Consider the following 22,955-nt stretch of genomic DNA (forward strand, 5'->3'; position numbering starts at 1 on the left):
GGGTTTCACCATGTTGACCAGGATGGTCTCGATCTCTTGACCTCGTGATCCACCCGCCTCGGCCTCCCAAAGTGCTGGGATTACAGGCTTGAGCCACCGCGCCCGGCCCTAAGCTGCTTTTAAGCTGATTTTCTGGTTCTTTGCCTGCTGTATGTTTGAGCAATGAGACTGTTTGTTTGCTTGTTTTTTTGATGTGTTCTCAGATACTCCTCTGTGGTGTTTGGGTTCTCAGGGACATCAGCTCCTCAGCTGGGCACCAAGGCCTTGGCTCACTGCCCAGCTGTCGTGGTTCGAGTGGCAGACATACACACTTAAGTAACCCGGTGAGGGAACCGTTACACTGCAACAATGCCCCAGCTTCATACACTCGGTTAACCAACTAGCTGTGTGCTGACTGCACCAGAATGGAAACATTGCACAATTTATTTAGAAAATATTTGATCTGTCCAAAAAAAACCTTTAGTCATCTGAGAAAATAAATAGCTATGGGAATTTCTTACCCTTATGTTGTGGTTTTTAATTGTGTTGATTTTTAAGCAAAATAGGGATATCTTCTTAGTGGGTTGGCACTCTGCACGTCTCCATCTGGCCCTGGGTAGCAGCAAAATACGGTAGAAAGGGCAGAGGCTCAGCCAGACAAGGCTGTGTTTGACCCTGAATCCACTAACAGCTAGATCCAAGGCATTCGGCAAGCCATTTAACCTCATGGAGTCTCTATCCTCATCCATAAAAGGGTGTCATGGTCATTCTTACTCTCTCATGGCTTAAAATGAGTCACATAAGCAAAGCATTTAGTGACATGTTGCTTTCCTTACCTCCTGGGGCTCTGATCTGCAATCTTTCCAAATGATTCTAGTTAATAATGGTTATCAATATCAATACTGATTTAAGGTTTAACATGTGGCAACTCAGGTACTATATTAAGCACTTTACCTGCATCACATCATGAAGTCCTTCTGGGAACCCTTTAAGGGAGCATCCCCATTTGACAGATTTTTTAAAATTACAAAGTAAAGTGTTAGAGAACTTGACCAAGGTCACATAGCCAATAAGTGGCAGAGCTGGGACTCGAAACCAGACAGCATGTACCTGTGCCATGTTCTCAAACACCTTGTTCTGCTGCTTCCCTACATTGTTCCCTTATCTGGCCTGGCCCAGTGTCCTTTTAAATTTCTTCTCGCAGAAGCAACCGTTCTCCTAACCCCACCTTTTTCTTTGGCAAGAGCGGCACTCACAGGTGTGACCCCAGGGTGAAGCTGTGCATTTCCACCTTTTAAGCTACGTGCTGTGGTGCCCATCTGGACAGCTGAGTTTTAGCAGATGCTGATGACCTTCTGTTGAAGACATCTAACATGCTCTTTATACTATTGGAATGTACAGAACTTGTCTTTCTGAGTCATTTCAAAGGACGCTTCATTTTCCAGGTTTCATCCAGTCTGTAGGTTGCCCCAGCACCATAGTTTCTATAAAGAATCCTTGCCTTGTGTTACCTGTACCCCCACTTCAGGCTATTCCTGCTCCCCCCATGTGAACACAGAACTGCTCAGGTTTCGTCTCGCCCCCACTTTAACAACCCTATTTTCCTCATGCAGACAGGAGCTGTGGTAGTAATTAACCCTCACATGCTGCGTAATTCATTCTCAGTAAGTGGCTCAGTCTTCCAATTTTAAAGGGGTTTGATAAAATCTCAGAGGCTAATGAAATGCTTAAAATCTGTGCCTGTTTAATAGAATCCTCTGTCAATACGTACCTGCCTCTAACCCATCTCCATGGGGACCTTTTGTCCTTTGACTCAACAAGTCACATAAGACTCTGGTGGAGCGAGACTCTGTCTCCAAAAATAAAAATAAAGAAGAATCTCTGTTGGTCAATAGGCCTGGAGAGTCACACAGGGCCAGACTGCATCATGCACCTTGAGTCTCTGTTTGCAAGTCTGAATAGATTCCTTTTTTGTGGGAAGTAATATTTACGTGTGGTTGCTTACAAATTAAGTTTTATCACTTTTAACAATCATTTATTCACTTAAAAAACAAGTGTTTTATTGACTGTTTTCTGGGTGCACAGCAATGGCTACGTCCCTGTGGTTTTTTAAAAATTCTCTCTGGCTTTTATTTCTCTTTTTTATTTGACATTGGAGTGGAGGGGATTTAATCAACATTACACTCATTCCATCTGCCACATCATTAATGCAACCTTAAATGACTAGAACCTTCAGCAGGTCCCTGGGGCACCCCACAGCTGCCTACTTTTAATCATTATGTTCTCTGGGAGCTATTTCTACTAATTCCCTACCTGTGAGCTCAAGGCCAACAGATTGAAATTAATTCAGTGATACAGTTACTGAACTAAGATATGTCATTACCATTTCATTCTCTCCATAAACCATGCTAATCATGTATTTTTTCTGAAAAGTAATTTTTCAATTCAACTTTAATGGCACTTTATCAATGACCATCAAATTTACCCTTGTTCTAACATTGTTGTATTTGATTCATAATTTTATTGTGAACCTCTGGGTATTTTGATTCCTTCCTTTTCCCTAGCTCACATTTCCCCAAAATTTAGATGTGGTAATCCTGCCAAATGCCCTTACTCCTACAATAATTTTAGATAGCCTATCTCAAACAGGGCTTTGATTTCTACTGATTTCCATTTATTCATAAACTCAGCAAATACTTTTTTTATCTGCAGAAACATAGCACTAGGCACTACAGGGCTTACAGATAGGATTAAGACAGTTTCTGCCCTTGAAAAGCTCACAAACTGGTGCCAGAGATAGACTAGAGACCAGGTAGAGGGAGACAGCTGTCATAATAAAGGCCAAAAAAAAAGTTACAGGAAAGTAAAAGAGAGAATCTACTAATTTTTCCTTTGATGAATTAAAATGTTTTATGAAAGGGCCACCATCTGAACAGGCTTGAATATAAGTAGAATTTGGATAACTGGTCATAAAGAAATGTGAGCTATGAATAGGTGCAAGATGAACAGGGTGTGAAGGTGCATAGCGTAATTGTATAACCCATGCTAGCCTGGGATGCATTGGATGGCAGTCTTTAAGTAATCATACTTGAAAAGCAAACTGAATCTTTAAATCAATGTTCAAGAAAATATAATGCAGGGAATGGAGGTGTGTTGTGTTCTTACTACACAGCACAAACTTCATTTTGTCCCCTTTCGTAATTCCTCTCCTCGATCTCCCACCGGAATGGCCATGCATGGCAGCTGCTCCCAGTGTTTCTTCTCACACTCACAGACCTCCAAAACATCCTTCAAAACCAAGCTATGTACTTGTTTGTGTTTCCTCTGCCTCCTTTTCTAGCTACAATTTTTCTTCCATCAGTAACCTTCTGTTCTTTCTGCTGCAAATCCATCTAGATTAGCTTCTGCAGTTCTGTACCTCATTTGTTACCCTCATTTACTTTCTGGAGGTCTAGGAGCCAATGAGACAGCTCCAATCCCTAATTGACTGGAAGAGGAGAAGAGCCAAGGGTATCCTTATGCTGATAATGTTTACCTCTTACATTAAAAAAAAATACACGTCTGCTTTGTTTGTGTGTTTTTTAATGAAGGCAGAAAATCAACAAGTAATTGGATACAGAGAGGCAGAATGGTCTATGAAATGAGGTAGTTGGACATAAGGCTGCAAAGATGGCAATAAGAGCTAATATGTATGGAGCATTTACTATGTACCGGGCAGTGTTTGGCTTTGAAGTCCAGGCTAGAAAATCTGAAATTCATTCCACAGCTCTTAGGAGCCCTGAAAGGTGATTGATGAGAAAACAGACATGTTCAAATTGTACTATAAGAAGGTCTATCTGTAGGATTAATGCATGTAAAATGGATTGGATGCAGGCGAAGATGAAGGTAGAAATACCTAAAAATACCAATAAAGAAACTAAAAAGTCCAGTTAAGAAGTGCTCAGGACCCATTATGTTGGGCTTTTCTGGCTGTAAGAAAAGGAGACTTGTGCAGGCCACTTTAATATCAGATATTTGTTTAAAAGATATGCAAAGATTAGGACAGGAACTAGACCTGAACACCACCAGGATCCAAGACAGCTCTGGGGATGGAAGACTTTCCATTTTTCTCTCCCACGGTCTTTCCCCCACACTTCCTTGTGTCTCTTCCAATCTCCTCTTAGGCTCCACGCCACCCTGCCCTTAGCTTCATATTTAGGCCACATAAAGAGCCTCTCAAGAAGATTCAGTTAATTACAGCATCCCTTAGGTGTCCTCAGTCAGCAGCCTTCAGTGCAGAGTGAATAGCTGATTGATTCTTTCCTGACTGGGTGGGCTGCAGGCTGGCCATGTGAGGAAGACGCAGTTGGATACAACTGGTACATCATATTTCTACTGGTGGTATGTTTAGAGAGGAGAGGGTGGCTTTTATCTTAAACCAAAAATCAATCAAATTAAATACAGTTCTTCACTATACACTGTAAACTTGATCAAATCACTTATTTTCTTAATGCCTTAGTTTCTTCATCATTCAAATAGAAATAAAAGTAACAGCACTTTAGAATTCAGCATTCTTCAGAATGACTAGCCACAATTAGTTGACATGAGATTTCACTTCTGTGCCACTTCCGGTTAACTGAGAATAACGGTAGCTCAGGTGTGTAATTACAGTTTGCAAATCAAGTTAATATCCATTTGACTTGATCCTCACGAGAATCCTTTAAAGTAGATGATATAGTTTGACTGTGTTCCCACCCAAATCTCATCTTGAATTGTACTCCTGTAATTCCCATGTGTTGTGGGAGGCACCTGGTGGGCGATAATTGAGTCGTAGGGGCAGTTTCCCCCATGCTGTTCTCACGGTAGTAAATAAGTCTCACAGGATCGCATGGTTTTATCAGGGATTTCTGCTTTTGCATCTTTCTCATTTCTCTTGCCACCACCATGTAAGAAGTGCCTTTCACCTCCCACATGATTCTGAGACCTCCCCAGCCATGTGAAACTGTAAGTCCACTGAAGCCTCTTTTTCTTCCCCGTCTTGGGTATGTCTTTACCAGCAGCATGAAAATGGACTAATACAGTGAATTGGTACCAATAGAGTAGGGCGCTGCTGAAAAGACACCTGAAAATGTGAAAGTGACTTTGGAACTGGGTAACAGGCAGAGGTTGGAACAGTTTGGAGGGCTCAGAAGAAGACAGGAAAATGTGGGAAAGTTTGGAACTTACTAGAGACTTGTTGAATGGCTTTACCTGAAATGCTGACAGCGATATGGACAAGGTCCAGGCTGAGGTGGTCTCAGATGGAGATGAGGAACTTGCTGGGAATTGGAGCAGAAGTGACTCTTTTTGTGTTTTAACAGAGAGACTGGTTTTTTTTTTGCCCCTGCCGTAGAGATTTGTGGAACTTTGAACTTGAGAGAGATAATTTGGGTATCTAGTAGAAGAAATTTCTAAGCAGCAAAGCAGTCAAGAGATAACTTGGTATTCAGTTTCATCAGGGAAGCAGAGCATAAAAGTTCAGAAAATTTGCAGCCTGACAATGTGATAGAAAATAAAAACCCATTTGTTGAGGAGAAATTCAAGCTGGCTACAGAAATTTGCAAAAGTAACAAGGGGCCAAATGCTAATCCCAAGACAATGGGGAAAATGTCTCCAGGTCATGTCAGAGGTCTTCATGGCAGCCCCTCCCATCACAGGCCTGGAAGCCTAGGAGAAAATAGTTTCATGGGCCAGGAGGGTCCCTATGCTGTATGCAGCCTAGGGATTTGGTGCCCTATATCCCAGCCACTGCAGCTGTGGCCAAAAGGGGCTCAGGCCTTGGCTTCAGAGAGTGCAAGCCCCAAGCCTTGGCAGCTTCCATGTGGTGTTGAGCCTGTGAGGGGACAGAAGTCAAGAACTGGGGTTTGGGAACCTCCGTCTAGATTTCAGAGGATGTGGGGAAATGCCTGGATGCCCAGGCAGAAGTTTGCTGCAGGAGTGGGGCCTCATGGAGAGCTAACGCTAGGGCAGTGCAGAAGGAAAATATGAGGTCGGAGCCCCCACACAGAGTCCCTACTGGGGCACTGCCTACTAAAGCTGTGACAACAGGGCCACCATTCTCCAGACTTCAGAATGGTAGATCCACTGAGAGCTTGCGCTGTTCACCTGGAAAAGCCACAGACATTCAACGCTAGCCTGTGAAAGCAGCCGGGAGGGAGGTTGTACCCTGCAAAGCCACAGGGGCAAAGCACCCAACACCATGACAACCCACCTCTTGCATCAGCATGACCTGGATGTGAGACCTGGGGTCAAAGGAGATCATTCTGGGCTTGCACAGGCCCTGTAACTACTTTATTTTGGCCAATTTCTCCCATTTGGAACAGCTATATTTACCCAACGCCTATGCCCCCATTGTTTCTAGGAAGTAACTAGCATGCTTTTGATTTTACAAGCTCATAGGTGGAAGGACTTGCCTTGCCTCAGATGAGACTTTGGACTATGGACTTTTGGAATAATGCTGAAATGAGTTATAACTCTGGGGGACTGTTGGGAAGACATGATTTGTTTTGAAACATGAGACCATGAGATTTGGAGGGGCCAGGGGCAGAATAATATGGTTTGGCTCTGTGTCCCCACCCAAATCTCATCTTGAATTGTGCTCTCATAATTCCCATGTGTTGTGGGAGGGACCCAGTGGGAGATAATTTGAATCATGGGGGCAGTTTCCCCCATACTGTTGTCATGATAGTGAATAATTCTCATAAGATCTGAGGGGTTTATCAGGGATTTCTGCTTTTGCATCTTTCTCATTTTCCTCTTGCTGCCACCATGTCAGAAGTACCTTTCACATCCCACCATGATTCTGAGGCCTCCCCAGCCATGTAAAACTCTCAGTCCAATTAAACCTCCTTTTCTTCCCAGTCTCAGGTATATCTTTATCCGCAGTGTGAAAATGGACTAATACAGTAGGTAAGACATTGCTACCTCCAGTTTTCTAAGATCCCAAGAGGTTACATGGCTTATTGAAGTTTACATGGCTATTATGTGACAAAGCCAAGACTTTAATTTTCATCTTCAAACCCCAAGTCCAATATACTCTCAAGGTTTGGGTTACTTGGTCTTACATAAGCTGTTATATATAACAGATCTGCTATATACATCAAAATGATTATCTTCCTGCTCTTTTCCTTCTTGTCTCCTTTTTCTTAATGCCTCTCATGTTCTATTTTTAATTTATCACAGAATTCTCTGTCTGGCTTTCAGTAATGAAGGGTTTGGTTGTAGAAGTTCAAGGCTTCCCTTAGCATTGATCCTTGCTTCCTGAATTGCAGGGAGACACTCCATCACAGTGACTACTGTCACCTCTGCTGGGAACATTGGGGAGGACGGAACCCTGAGCTGCACTTTTGAACCTGACATCAAACTTTCTGATATCGTCATACAATGGCTGAAGGAAGGTGTTATAGGCTTGGTCCACGAGTTCAAAGAAGGCAAAGATGAGCTGTCGAAGCAGAATGAAATGTTCAGAGGCCGGACAGCACTGTTTGCTGAGCAAGTGATAGTTGGCAATGCCTCTCTGCGGCTGAAAAACGTGCAACTCACAGATGCTGGCACCTACAAATGTTATATCATCACTTCTAAAGGCAAGGGGAATGCTAACCTTGAGTATAAAACTGGAGGTGAGTTACTTTTGGAGAGAGATTTTTTAAAGCACCGAAAGATATTTGAGTCTAAAGATTATGAGTTGCTGATGAAATACCATGTTGTGACCAATATCAGACAATGGTGCTCCCAATTCTGTTAGCAGCTATTTTTGCCATGTTATGGCCGAGACCCATAGCAACCCCAAAAGTAGCCAACTAGAAGAGAGGCCATAAAAATCTTCTGTTCTGGGTTCTCGCTGCTTCTGAATTTCCAGGTGTATTCTCTATTCAACAAAATAAATGTAGTCTCTTTAATGGTAGCCTGGGACATTTCCATGCTGAGTAGACCCAAGCCCCATCCTAAAATCAGTACCTCCAGTGACTCATGACAGTGGGCGCATTTTAGAAGTTCAAAGGGAACTAACCAAAACAAAAAGTATTGTCCTATAAACTCACCAATTCCCCTTCCCCTGCAAGAGTGAAATCCACCCTTTCTTGCCAAATCAACTTAACATATGTTTTCTGAATGTATATACAAGGGACTCAGATGCTGTGAGGAGCACAAAGTTGATTAAACAGATTTCCCCTACCCTTGCAGAGCCTCGTAGCATAGATCTCACAGAGTTAAGGGTCAGAACAGAGATAATAAACGTGTGTAAATGATAATACTTAGTCAAGTGTATTAAATGCTTTAAGAGAAATATAAATATAAATATAAATATAAATAGAGTGATTCAGAGGAAGAGAGAGATACCATTCAAATGCATAGGAGGGGAGGGATGGGAAAGCCCCCTGGAGAAGCTGGATAGGCAGAAACCGGGCCCTGTCAGCCTAAGCTAGTCTGCACAAGCCTTTTTTGTACACCTCATAACACGTGTGTGCAATGATTCGAAGCTCAGATCTAGACTCAGACCTGTGTAAGTACAGTGACCTGGGAAAAGCAATCTCTGCAAGCCTCAGTTTCTTCATCATAAAATGGGGTCACATCACCCAGGCACAGTGGGTCATGCTTGTAATCCCAGCACTCTGGGAGGCCGGGGCAGGCAGATCACCTGAGGTCGGGAGTTGGAGACCAGCCTGACCAACATGGAGAAACCCTGTCTCTACTAAAAATACAAAATTAGCCAGGTGTGGTGGCTGGCACCTGCCTGTAATCCCAGCTACTCGGGAGGCTGAGGCAGGAGAATCACTTGAACCCGGGAGGCAGAGGCTGCGGTGAGCTGAGATTGCGCCATTGCACTGCAGCCTGGGCAACAAGAACAAAGCTCTCTCTTAAGAAAAAAAAAAAAAATGGAGCCATGTCAAAGAGATACTGAAGCCAACTGAAAGAGCTTCCAATGGCAAAGCTGGAATGATTTAAGCAACGAAATAAATAACCTAGTATTGAATTCTTCATTTCTTTAAATAAGTATGAAGTCATGTTTTAACATGCTGTTAACATGACTTCATACTTATTTAAAGAAACGAAGAATATGAAACCAATTATCCTTACAGATGATTCCAAATAATTTATTTAGATCTCTTCCCCTCCAGAAAGCGGAACTTGAAACCTTCCCCACCCAACTCGGGGTATATTGGACTTAATGAAGTCCAGCTTCCAAAGAAATCTAGCAAACACTGCTTCAGCCAGGTGATCCAGCTTAACATCATTAATAAGTCATGTTAACAGCATGTACCTTCTGATATGATGTGATGAGGGCACTTTACCTCCTATGTTCTTCATCTCCAAAACCTGTAACCTCAGTCTAATCATGAGGGAAACATCAGACTAATTCCATCAGAGAGCCATCCTACAAAATACCTAACCAGTACTCCGCAAAACTGTCAAAGTCATGGAATATACAGAAAAACTGGGAAAACGTGACAGACCAGAAGAACCTCAGAGGACATGATGACTATAAAAGCATGGTGGTGTTCTGGATGGAACCCTGGAACAGAAAAAGAACACTAGTGGGGAAAATGTTGAACTACAAATCAAATCTGGAATTTAGTTGGTAGTAACGTACCGATGACAGTTTTTCAGTTTTGACTCATGCATGCTTAGTTATTTACGATGTTAACATTAGAAGAAACTGGGTGAGGTCTATGCAAGAACTCTATACCTTCTATGCAACCTTTTTACATCTAAGTGATTTCAGAATTAGAAGTTGATTTTTTTCAATGGGGATTATCATATTCGCAGGAGTGTTGTGAGGATCAAATGAAATAAGGTCTGGAATACAGTACTGCACATAGAGTATGCCCTCAATGAATGGTGGTTCATCGTCATGTAAGCTTAGTTTCCCACCTCATCTCCCAAGAGTGTGTTCCCTGCCTACTCCCAGCATGTGAGACTTGTCTCCCCTGCTAGATAATGGACTCCTTAAGGGTTAGGCAAGGGCTTTCCTTTTACTACTTACTCAGCACCAGCTCAGTCCCAGGTAAAGGAAGACACTAAATAAATTAATAAATTATATTTTGCCATTTTGGCCCAATAAAATGTCCAGGCTTTAACATTTTTCCACAAGTGTCTCTCTGCCTGGATACAGGGGGAAGCTAAGTCTTAATTTCAATACGCAGTTACATCTTCATTGGGGAGAATTACCTTGGAGGAAAACAAATGTCTATTTCTATCCCTGGATGCCAGAAGTGGACAGTCTTTACCCAAGCACACTCCAAATCTCTGTGATGACAAAGCTTGTGGATGGAATTTCTGTGGGTGACAGATGAACGCTGTTTGTTTCTTCTTTCTTCTTCTCCCTCCCCAGCCTAACTTTATCCTCCAGGGAGAAAAATACATAAAATCCAGAAGCTTCACAGATCTCTAGGAAAATGCCTGATTTCCCTAAGGGATAAGCTTTTTTATGACCACTGAAGTTCCTCTTACTTGGAGAAAATTATTCATTGTAACAATAATATACCTAGAATTTAGGTCCTTGGGATTTGCAATGTTGCCCAAAGGGTTGTGATGTACAGCAATACTGTGAGCAAATAATTATTCACACCTACAATACAATGGGCCATACACAGACGGACCTCTGGGAAAGTACTGAGTAGCTTCAATGGTAAAAAATGACTGCATTTTTAAGACCTAGCACTTCAAAGGCTGTATTGTCTTTTGTGTCTGACCTTGACATCTGCCCTTTTGACCTTTGACCTTGCAGCCTTCAGCATGCCAGAGGTGAATGTGGACTATAATGCCAGTTCAGAGACCTTGCGGTGTGAGGCTCCCCGATGGTTCCCCCAGCCCACAGTGGTCTGGGCGTCTCAAGTGGACCAGGGAGCCAACTTCTCAGAAGTCTCCAACACCAGCTTTGAGCTGAACTCTGAGAATGTGACCATGAAGGTTGTGTCTGTGCTCTACAATGCTACGATCAACAACACATACTCCTGTATGATTGAAAATGACATTGCCAAAGCAACAGGGGATATCAAAGTGACAGGTGCGTTCCTCCATGCCTTCTATATGCATTTACTAGGTAAAGAGTAAAATCTAAATTAAAACTCAATTTCATTAATAGAGATCTACCAAGGCACAAAAATCTCTAGCATCATCTTCACAAAGACTTTGATCACTCAATTCCAGCTGAGATTGTATTACATAAGAGAAAGCCCAACACAAAGCAATATGTTTGGCATATAGGTCAAAGATGGCAATTAGGTTTCATCTTGTATGCCTTCTCTTTGACTGGTTGTCTGGAGAACAGTGTTTAGGATTCTGAGGCTCTGTGTAACTCAGTAGGACTACGTTGGTCTAGCAGTGGGTAAGTGATCATTAATTACTTGACACCTTTCATATGTTCAGCTGGACTTGAAGCCCTCCAGAACTTAGGCTGGAAACCAAGGTTTGGTTCCACCCTGCCTTTGAGAAGGTTGTGGGTCTGAAGACTGAAAGTCTGAACTCTGACTTAGTTGTATTCATCCCCCATGGGACTGACTCATGATCCCACTGATATTAGCTCAGGATTAATCTGAATCCCCTAGATGGAAGTGGTCTCCCAGCACCCTCGCTGAGAACTGGCTGAGAAGACCCAGCACCCTAGTCTCCCCGCAGCACTTTAGTGAATACAAAACCTTAGGTTGAGCTAGTATCAGGGAAATGCACAGACTGAATTTTGATTTTCAAGACCATTCTTCCTGGGGCTAAATTGGATTCAAACTATAGGGAAAGGAGTATGTCAGGAGGCTGCTGTTTGAATCAAGCCTAGCGTTGGGCACAAAATACCTTACACTTTATAAGTACCCCGTAAATGTTTGCTGAATCTAACGGAATAAATCATATTCTTGTGGTTTTTTAATTTAAAATTATACATAGGAAAACAAAATTACCTACAAGCCTGATGTATCAATTTAAAAAATAAATTACACACACACACACACACACACACACACACACACAAAAGTAACCTATGGAATGGAAGAAAATATTTACAAATCATTTATCTAAATAAGGGGTTTAAATCCAGAATATACGAAGAACTCCTGCAATTCAACCACAACAAAAATCAAATAATCTCATTTAAAAATGGGCAAAGCACTTGAAGAGACATTCAACCAAGATGACATAAAAAGAGCTAAAAAGCATATGAGAAGATGTTCAACATCACTAATCACTGGAGAAACGCAGACCAAAACCACAGTGAGATATCACCTGCTACCCGTTAGGGTGGCTACTCAAAAAACAAAACAAAATAAAACAAAAAAAGAAAATAACCTGTTGGTGAGGATGTGGAAAAACTGGAACTCTCACGCACTGTTGGTGGGAGTGTAAAATGGTGCAACTGCTATAGAAAATAGTATAAAGTGTTATCAAAATAGTAAAAACCAGAGCTACCGTATGATTTAACAGTCCTGCTCCTGGGTATGTCTCCAGAAGAATTTAGAGTCTGCACGAGATATTTGCACAGCCATGTTCACAGTGGCACTATTCACAAAAGTCAGGAGGTAGAATCAACCCAAAATGTCCATCAGCAGATGACTAGATAAATAAAATATGGTATACACATACAATAGAATATGATTCGGGCTCAAAAAGGAAGGAAATACTATTTTATGCTACAACAAGAATGAACTTTCAGGACATGATGCTACGTGAAATAAGCTAGTTACAAAAAGACAAATACTATATAATTTAAACAAGTTACCTAAAGCAGTCAAATCCACAGAAACAGAAAGTAGAATGGTGGTTAGCAGGTGCCAGGGTAGAGGAGTTGAAGGAGGAAGAGGTTTTTGTTCAATGAGTATAGAGTTTCGGATTTGCAAAATGAAAAAGTTCTAATGATCTGTTTTATGACGATGTGGATATACTTAACAGTTCTGAATTGTACACACAAAATGGTTAATATGGGAAATTTTGTTGTGTTTTTTTACTGCAATTTTTAAAAATATCTAATTAAAAATTTAGATGTATGCGAGCGAGAGCTCTTGCACCAACCATCTTGAGGAACCTCCTGGTTAGGACCCTTAGTGGCCTGTAACAGAAAACCAGTATAAATCAACTGAGGCTAAAAGGAAAATGTATGAAGAATGTTGTGGAACCAAAGATGGGAAGTGCAGTTGACTTCAGGAACTGCTGGAACTAGGAACTTAAATTCCATTGGATTCTTTGTCTCTCATTTCTACTTACTTCTCTCTTTATTCTCTCTTGTTTTAGTCCACTTGGCAAGATATGATCGCCAAGCATCCCTATATTTTAAAATCTCTTTTACTCAAGAGAATGACGAATCTGAACCTCCATCCATCAGTCTCATTCTTCATTTCTAAGAATGCCTTTGACTCAACTTGGGTCAGCTGCCCCTATCTAGGCCAATGGGGCAGTATCTGATGAAAGGCCTTCCCAGAAAGGAGGAGGGACTGAAGTATTGGTCATTTAAAACAATGGGTGCTGACCACAGTATCTTAGTCCAGATCTCAGTAAAAAGCTCCTGTGTAAATAAGGTCTTCTAGTAGTGAGGGCCATAACTGAACAAGACATAGACATTGAGCACACCTTTTATTCAATGAATGAATCTTTCTTCTTAATGTTTGTTGGATACATCAAAATATGTGTTAGAGGGGAGGGACAGCAGGGGTGGGGAGTTGCGGAGAGATAGCAAGGGGAGAAATGCCAGATATAGGTGATGGGGAGGAAGGCAGCAAACCACATTGCCATGTGTCTACCTATGCAACAATCTTGCATGTTCTTCACATGTACCCCAAAACCTAAAATGCAATAAAAAAAATAAGTGTTAGAAGTTTCAGTCTAGGACAAAATACAACTTTTGGTAGCTCAAAATTAAGAAAAGAGCAGAGTTTCTTATTGCTATGCACAAAGTAGGTGCTCCATTCAAACAATTCAGCAGGGCTGTGGGATTTACATCCTGTGTGCTCTGACTACACTGCTAATTTAGGTCATTCGTTTAACAAGTATCTATTGTGTGCCAAGTATGTTCAGAATACTGTTTTAAGCCCCCTGAGATGCTGAAATGAATAGCGTAAGTATCAAAAAAGAAGTTAATCACAGTGTAGATTTAGTACCTATGGGAAAGAGTTGTTAATTATGACTGAAGTGGATTCATAGATAAGGCAGAGTTCAGGCTGGGTTTTGAAGAAGAAAAAAATGGTTTGGATAAAATGGGAAGACATGAAGTTAGGAGCTTACAGTAATGGCCTGAGGGAGAAATTATGGGAGTATTAACTGGGGCAGAGGCAATGGGAAAGCAAAGGGAGAAGAATCACAAGTTGCTTAAACAAAATAATGTACAGGCCTTGGTGATGCAAATGTGAAAGTCAAGAGAAGTCACAAGTCAAAATGGGTTTGCTATTTCTACCCAGAATACTTAGAAGGTTGGTGATGCTACCAGAAAACAAACAAACAACAACAACAAAAAAAAACGCACAACATGTGTGGGGAGTAGATGAGGGTTTTAGAGACATCGAGTTTAAAATGCCCATGGTGTATGCAGATAGAGATGTCCAGTGCTTAGCGCAATACCCAGCTTGTGATAGGTTCTGGGGAGCATGCCACACCCTTCCTCCATATATTTCCTTTTATGAGAAGGGATCCCCACCGGTGTAATCATTTTAGCCTCTCTCTTCCTCCCTCTTTCACTCTTCCCCAGAGAATGAGGAATTAATTTATCTGACTGGTGGGTATAATAGCAGCCGCTGGACGTAAGTAGCTCCTTCTTTTCTCTCTGTTTTAGCTATCTCTCAGGAAGCTTATGTACTTTCTGCTCTGCTCCTCCACGCCATCAGTTGTTCGGGGTAGAATCTGCTTCTGCAGGAGACTTGCATGAATCTGGTTCTGTCTGACAGTGGAAAGTCTAGGCTGTACCCTACTTGCCTGCCTACAAAACCTCATTCTCTATTAACAGACTTTCAGCACTGAAGGTGATATTTTGATCTTCCAGTTGCCTTATATTTTTTTCCTTCTCTTTAATTGGTTCAGAACTAAGCTGGAGAAGGAGCTGTTATTTATTGGACTCCTTTGAACCCCAATAGTAGGTACTCAGAAATATTTACTGAATGATTATGTCTTTAAATGACGTACCTAGCAGCAACTGGAAATCTAGATGTGTAACTCAGGACACAGCTCAAGCTAAGGAGGTAGACTTGGAAATTACCAGCATGAAAGTCATACTCATTAGGCTTCAGTGATGTTGGTTTTATTGTTGTTTTTGTAGTCAATGCTTACTGAGTGCTTATTACGGACCAGACACTGTTCTAAGTGTGCTTTGCATGCATTAACTCATTAATCCTCATAAGAACCCTATGAAGTAGGTTATTAGTATTTTAGCCCTATTTATAGATGAAGAAACTGGAGCACATATATTTTTTGTTGTTGTTGTTGTTGTTGTTGTTTGTTTTTTGTTTGTTTTTTTTTTTGAGACGGAGTTTCGCTCTTGTTATCCAGGCTGGAGTACAATGGCGCGATCTCGGCTCACCGCAACCTCTGCCTCCTGGGTTCAGGCAATTCTTCTGCCTCAGCCTCCTGAGTAGCTGGGATTACAGGCACGTGCCACCATGCCCAGCTAATTTTTTGTATTTTTAGTAGAGACGGGGTTTCACCATGTTGACCAGGATGGTCTCGATCTCTTGACCTCGTGATCCACCCGCCTCGGCCTCCCAAAGTGCTGGGATTACAGGCTTGAGCCACCGCGCCCGGCCTGGAGCACATATATTGAGTAACTTGCCTAAAGTCACACAGCTGGCTAAGTGACAGAGCTGAAATGAAATAAAAGAGATAGGATCATCTAGGTAGGAAATCGAGCAAAAGTTTATTTTATTTCTTTACATCTACCTTTCTCTACTTCAGAATGAGAATAGTACTTCCCAGACACTATATTGGTGTGATGAAAGCTAATGTAATGACATGGATGCTGTAAAGATCACTGCCTAGGGGAAAAATGCGTTTCATGCCAAGAACTGGCCATGACTGTTCATTTAGCCGATTCTTTATTTGGTAACCAGTAACAGTCTCTCAATTGGTATAGTTTTTCATTTGGCTGAGTGCTCACTGGAGTGGACCACAGAATGGATTTTTTTTTGGGGGGGGTGGGAGGTGAAACAATCTCCTCTGTTGCCCAGACTGGAGTACAGTGACTCAGTCTCGGCTAACTCCAACCTCTGCCTCCTGGGTTCAAGCGATTCCTGTGCCTCAGCCTCTTGAGTAGCTGGGTCTACAGGCACGTGCCACTATGCTCAGCTAACCTTTGTATTTTTAGTAGAGATGGGGTTTCACCATATTGGTCAGGATGGTCTTGAACTCCTGACGACTTGATCCGCCGTCTCGGCCTCCCAAAGTGCTGGGATTATAGGCGTGAGCCACAACGGCCGGCCAGAATGGAATTTTCTTTGAAGAAAGGGAAAGCTGTACACTTTTAAGCCAGTTATGGACAGGTGAGTAAAGAGGTAACAAATTGCCTGCATTAGGAACAACTTGTTCTGTTTTTCAGGTACTTTTCTTTGCTAGCCAGTTATGTGACGAAGACATGCAGCTTCTCTTACATGAACCTAAACCTTTTCTCTCCCTTCACAGAATCTGAGATCAAAAGGCGGAGTCACCTACAGCTGCTGAACTCGAAGGCTTCTCTGTGTGTCTCTTCTTTCTTTGCCATCAGCTGGGCACTTCTGCCTTTAGCCCCTTACCTGATGCTAAAATAATGTGCCTTGGCCACAGAAAACCATGCAAAGTCATTGTTACAGCAGGTGAGATTCATTCTATAGGTACTTGTGCTCCTAACGAGAGTTGGGTAGCCTTCAGCACCGGCCATAGAAAGAAACATTCAATGACATCAGGGCTGTGACGTTATTTCTACTAGTACTGAGAAAGATAATCATTTGTTATGTCAGCAAACAGTATAGACCTCGACAGACCCATAGGAAAAATAATACAATTCAAGTATATGTGTAAATTCAAATACTTTTTAAGTTAGTCATCCATGAAGGCAAAATAACTTATTGAAGAGAGATATTTAGCCCTGACTATAATAATGACATGCATATCATCATTCACATAAGCGACCCCTCCCCACCCCTCCAGAAGGCCCCTGTGGACAGGAGAGTAGGCAGATGACTCACCAACTAGCCCTCCTGCTGAGATTTCCTTCTCACTTCAGTCCTCTGGCTCCAATTACTGTTAGGATATTTCCTTCTGAATATTCTTCTGCATATGAAATGTGTATAAAGCTGAGATCATGAAGTTCCAGTTGCCACTCCCATATTACTCAGCGGTATCCCCACCAAGCCTCCAAGTTTACAGCCTCAGAGCTGCCGTTGTCTCCCCTCTGTCCCTCATGTCAATTTGTTGTCAATCCCCACCTATCACATTTTCCCATGTTGCCTCTCAGATTGACCCTAATCTAGGCTTCATCATCTCACACCCAGACTGGTTTTGAAACACTGTACCTGGTCCTTCCTTTCCCTATTTTAGCTGATAGGAAACACGGTGTCAGAAGGGAAGTATTCTGAAACACAATTTCATCATAGCATTCCTTTGCTCCAGAGCCTACAGTGACTCTCTGGGCATTACTATGTCAAAGTTAAAGTCACACACACATGCCTACCCACTACTACCGACCATTACTACTACCTACCACTAGCTGCTGCCTACCATTACTCTGTGGTCTTGCTCCCTCTCTCACTGTCTTTTCCTGGAAACCTCCTCTGCTCTATGGCAATTTATACCCACTACTTCCTTTATCCATTTTAGGAAAGTGCTTCCTAGCTTATAGCCCACCTTACCGAGGGTCTCCGTATTCCACATCCTCTTGGCATGCATGTATGATTGATATCTTACACTCTCTAGGGCACATGTATTTTCTGCCTACATTGCTAGGTCCTCAGAGGCAGGTAAAGATCTGTTGATCTGCTTCTTTTCATTCCTTCTCTGGTTCTCCGAGCTTTCACTATAGTGCAGTGCACAAAGGAGATTCTTTGTAAGGAAACCTGCCAGTTTTCCTCATTTCCAATCCTGCACATTTTTCAGCAGAGATTTCCCTAAGGAAACTGTCCCTTGGGGATCTCACTAGTGGAGGAAAAAACACGTTTTTCTTTCCTTGATTCCCCACAACACAGCAAATGAGTTTTTAATAACCTGCAACTAAACAATATAACCTATAGAGCATAGCTGACTCTTCTTTACCTTGTATTCCCTTAGAGTAATAATTTTCAGCTCAAAAAAAAGCCATGTCATGCATCTAATGGATGATGTTCACACGTAGTACATGTAGGCTTATCTGTAATTACCCAGTTAGCTGCAGTCCACCTTTCTCCCGGGCACCACAGAGGAATAACCCTAAATCAAGTAGATTTTTAAAGTAAATGAATGAGGCTAGGAACTATAGCTCACACTTGTAACCTCAGCACTTTGAGAGGCCAGGATGGGAGGATTGCTTGAGCCCAGGAGTTTAAGACCAGCCTGGGCAATATGGTGAGACCCTCGCCTCTACAAAAAAATTTAAAAATAAGCCAGGCGTGGTGGTGTGCACCTGTGGTACCAGCTACTTAGGAGTCTGAGGCGAAAGGATTTCTAGAGCCTAGGAGGTCGAGGCTATAGTGAGCCACGTTTACACCATTGCACTCAAGCCTGAGCAGCAGAGTGAGACCTTTTATCAAAAATAAATAAATAAAGGTAAATGAATGTATCATCATTGGAGACACACATTATAATGGATCATGGCATCTGAAGCCACACACAGTCCATGGTTGGGAATGAGGCAGAAGCCGCATTTCCACCTCTGTTCAGAAGCCGGCCCAGGCTCCTCTCAGTTTACTTGGAGGACCCATCTCTTCTCTTCCTTGAGGGTGCCACTGGGATGATACCTCCTTCAGGACAGAGTCAAGCCTTCTTCTTTTCCCCAGAAGCCCATGGGACCCTGTGGCCTCCATAGAACAACATCAAAATACCAAAAAGGAAGCCCCTGTCTAAACAAGAGATCCAAGTGGCAGGGAAGCTCTCAGTTCTCAGTAAGTGTTTTGTGAATGGCTATCATGGTATCTTATTGCTGTTATTTCCACAATCCTAGGGATCTACAGAATGATTTTGCCACCAGATATGACCTAGTTTTATATTTCTGGGAGGATATGAATTCATATCTAGAAGTCTGGCGTGAACAAACAAGAACAAGAAACAGAACGAAGCCAAAAGCAGAAATCTCCAATATGAACAAGATACATCTATCTTTAAAGGCATATTAGAAGTTGGGAAAGTACTTCATCTGAACTAGACAAGTGTGTTAAGAGTGATGTAAAGTGCACGTGGAGGCAAGTGCATCCCTGGATCTCAGGGACCTCCCCTGCCTATCAACCGGGGAGTGAGAGGATAGGATAGTGATGTCCTTTGTCTCTGGATGTTTAATTATATGTGCTATCATGTTGCTCTAAGGGAGATCCTGGAAAGCCTCTATCCCAAGGTATCTACATCTTATATTCCACAAATTAAGTTGCAGTGTATACTCTAAGATGCTGCTCCTTGACTGCCACTTCGGAACTCCAGGGCAGCTGCCTTTTAGTAAGGGGTCAAATGATTCCCCTTTTTTTTTTTTTTTTGAGACGGAGTTTCGCTCTTGTTACCCAGGCTGGAGTGCAATGGCGCGATCTCGGCTCACCGCAACCTCCGCCTCCTGCGTTCAGGCAATTCTCCTGCCTCAGCCTCCTGAGTAGCTGGGATTACAGGCACGCACCACCATGCCCAGCTAATTTTGTGTATTTTTAGTAGAGACGGGGTTTCACTATGTTGACCAGGATTCACTTTTTATGGTGCTTCCAAAGGTGCCTCAGCTTCTCTTCCCAACTGACAAATGCCACAGATAAAATAATCGTAATTTTAGCCTAAACAGTTGGTAAACTGTTTAGCCTAAACACCGATTTCACAAATAAACTGAGCCCCTTCTTTTTAAACCAACAAAGGCAGGTTTATTTCTCAGATGGTGTTCATCCATGAATGGTCCAGGGAAGGACCGTTCGCCTTGACTCTGTGGCATTATGTCACCACAAGCTCTGAGGCTTCTTTCCATCCTGGATGGACAACTAAGACCTCCGTTTTCAATAGCATCCAGAGCACTGGGACTCAACTGGGGTGATTTCGCTCCCCATCCTCAGGGGAATGTCTGAAGACAGTTTCGGTTGCCACGGTGAGGGCGTGGAGGAGGAGGCAGTGCTGCCAGCATCCCGTGGAAAGAGGCTAGAGATGCTGCTCAACCTCCTACCATGTACAGGACGTCTCCCCGTTACAATTACCCAGTCCCAAGGGTCAACTGTGTCAGGACTAAGAAACCCTGGTTCAGAGTAGAAAAGGCCTAGAAAGAGGGGAGCAAACAAAGCTGTCTGCTTCCTCACGTTAGTCATTGGGACAGAAGCATCTGTCTCTTTGGCTGCTGCCTCAGCACGGAGAGCCTCTGTGAACTCTACCGCGCACCCAGATAACATCTCTCAGAGAACAGAGTTGTCAAGGCTTGTGGGAAATGCCTGATGGGATTATCTTCAGCTTGCTGAGCTTCTGAGTTCCTTTCCCTTCATCCTACCCACCGGCCAAGTTCTGTAAGAGAGCTGCCTACGTTCTAGCTCAGGTTTTCTTCCTCTGAATTTAGATCTTCAGACCCTGCCTGGCCACGATTCAAATGGAGGCAACAGACATATACCTTCCATGAAGTACACAGAGACTTTTGAAAGCAGGGACAATGACCGTTTGAACTGAGGCCTTGGGGAATGAAGCTCTGATGGAAATAATGGTTTGTTTCCAGCCCCCTTCCCACACTTTTCATGTGTTAACCACTGCCTTCCCGGTCCTTGCAGCCACCATGACTGTATTCCATTTTGTTATAGAAAACTGAGTGTAGAGTTCTGATCGTTCAAGATAATGATTAAATATACATTTCCTACACCGTTGTCTGCCTGGTTGGTGGAAGAAAGTGAGTGAAAGGGAAGATGGACTAAAAAGCCATAGAACAGTTCTAAAGATTAGTACCTAGCACATAGCAGGCCTTCAATAAATGTTTGCTGAGTGAATGGGTAAATGAATGGGAGGAATTATAAGACTGCGAGTATGGGCTAGGTGGCTGGGTCTAGTTTCTTTGTGAAATTCCACTGGGCTTATACAACCTGGCACATTTTCATCTCAGGAAATACTCGTGGCAATGGGCTTCAGGCAGATAAATGTAGGATACATATAGGTAGACAAAGTAATTACTCTAGTGTCAAGAAATCCGACTTTCACTACTGAGAAATCATTAAATTCTCAAATGTTAGAGCTGTAAGAAACTCAAAGTCATCTTTTCTAGTCCTTTAATTTTTCAAATAAAGACCCAGAGGCTCAGGGTGAAACAAATGTGACTGGCTATGCTCAGATTTGGTAATGTTCTAAAAGTCACACCGGTAATTGGTAGAGAGATGTAATCTACAGAAAATTTAATTGCCAAATGGCAAATTTCCAGGGGATATTTAGACCAACTTTGCCCCGTTGCATTCCCAGTTTGGTCCCAATACAGGCCTTCTGCAAGAAGAGATCAGCGCTGAACCTAACTGAGGAAGCAAACTCTGAAAGCATAAACAATCCTGGCCCAGGTTAATTATTTGGCTTTGTCCACGAGCACACAGTAGACAACAGATGTGTCATATCAGCCCAGTTGCAAGGACCAGATTTTGACGCACAACACAGACACCTGGGGATGTTCCAACCGAGGTGCCAAAGGTGAAAACATTTCAGAAGTGTTGACACATTGGAGGAAACAGACAAGTCAAACTTGCAGGTGAAGTGTGGGCTATCAGGATCTCCAGCTTGGAAGTGCACAATGCCCTCAATCTGTGATTGTTAACCAGGGGAGTGGAGTGAGCAGGGATCATTATAACATAATAAGGCTTCTGCCCTGTGGCATATGTCATGTGCTTTGGTTCTGTTGATGAAACTTGTAACTCCCAGTCTGCTTCCAGCTGGTGAAGTCTCCATCGGGCTGCTCTAATTCTGACTATATCGCTATGTGCTTGAACTGTTTGCTCCTTTGAACCTTGGCTTATTTCATCTCTCATGGAATCATTCCCAGGAGTTCCAATAGAGGAGTCATCAGAGAAAAGAAACACAGTCACAGAAACAGATGCCTTGTCCCTGAACACACAGTAGATACCTTAGACAACAGATGTTATCACATCAGCCCAACCGCAAGGACCAGGTTGAGGTATACCACGGACATATGGGGATGCTCAAACCTAAGTGCCAAAAGCTAAAACATTTCAGAAGTATGGATACATTTGCTGTCTCCCATCTTCTTTAAATTTTACCCATCATCAAGGTTCCTCCAAAATTCTTCTTTCCTAATGAAGCCGTCACTTCATGGTCCGACGCACTGTGATGTTACCCTTTTCTTTAGTCTATTCATGCATTTTAGCACAAAATCACACAATTTTTTCTTTCATTGCTGTGCACTTGGACTCCCTTGATGATTATAGCAAAATAAGGATGAGGACCCAGGCAGCCCTTGGAAGTTTGCTCTGTGGAAGAGGATCAAGTAGATATTCCCTGGAAGGCTTGTTTACTCATAATGCCTGCTGGGCCAGTTCGATTAATTTGCAGCCTGGAAACAGCGGTTCTGTAGTTACCTCTCCAGGAGCCCCTGTCTACTAGAAGATTGGCTCCTTTGATGATGACATTGCCTGATTCTTCTCAAAGTCATAGCTTTGACTGTCAGCTTTATCTTACCTCTTCAGTTCAAATCTAATTGCCTGGCCTAAGAAGTATTCTCAGTAGTTTCAATGGAAAGATCCCTTACCCCACACTCTAAAAATTACTTTAAGAACTTTATGAGACTTTGGTCTTATATCCTCTCCTTAGAACAAACCAAAAGCTATGCTCAGTTAATCTGGCCTAGGAGCTGCTCATGGTAGACTGGGACCTCTTCCTTTCTCTCTAGTTTTCTATATTTG

The 22,955-nt window shown here is 42.6% G+C and overlaps 1 protein-coding gene across 2 annotated transcripts in view; it reads left to right on the forward strand.

Annotated features, from left to right (window-relative positions):
• The window catches only part of VTCN1 (V-set domain containing T cell activation inhibitor 1), a 62,730-nt gene extending 41,808 nt beyond the window's left edge, over positions 1-20,922 (forward strand). Inside the window, exons 3-6 of one of the 2 annotated variants that reach the window (XM_017524177.2) lie at positions 7,269-7,616; positions 10,724-11,002; positions 16,579-16,748; positions 20,630-20,922. In XM_017524177.2, coding sequence (XP_017379666.1) covers positions 7,269-7,616; positions 10,724-11,002; positions 16,579-16,703 — 752 coding nt within the window. In that variant the 3' untranslated portion in view covers positions 16,704-16,748; positions 20,630-20,922. Of the gene's footprint in view, positions 1-7,268; positions 7,617-10,723; positions 11,003-16,578; positions 16,749-19,066; positions 19,164-20,629 lie in introns of those variants that run through there. The other variant, XM_017524178.2, reaches the window with a different exon arrangement.
• Positions 20,923-22,955: the final 2,033 nt, after the last annotated feature.

This window comes from Cebus imitator, unplaced genomic scaffold (assembly GCF_001604975.1).
Source record: "Cebus imitator isolate Cc_AM_T3 unplaced genomic scaffold, Cebus_imitator-1.0 Scaffold32, whole genome shotgun sequence".
Classification (NCBI taxonomy): domain Eukaryota; kingdom Metazoa; phylum Chordata; class Mammalia; order Primates; family Cebidae; genus Cebus; species Cebus imitator.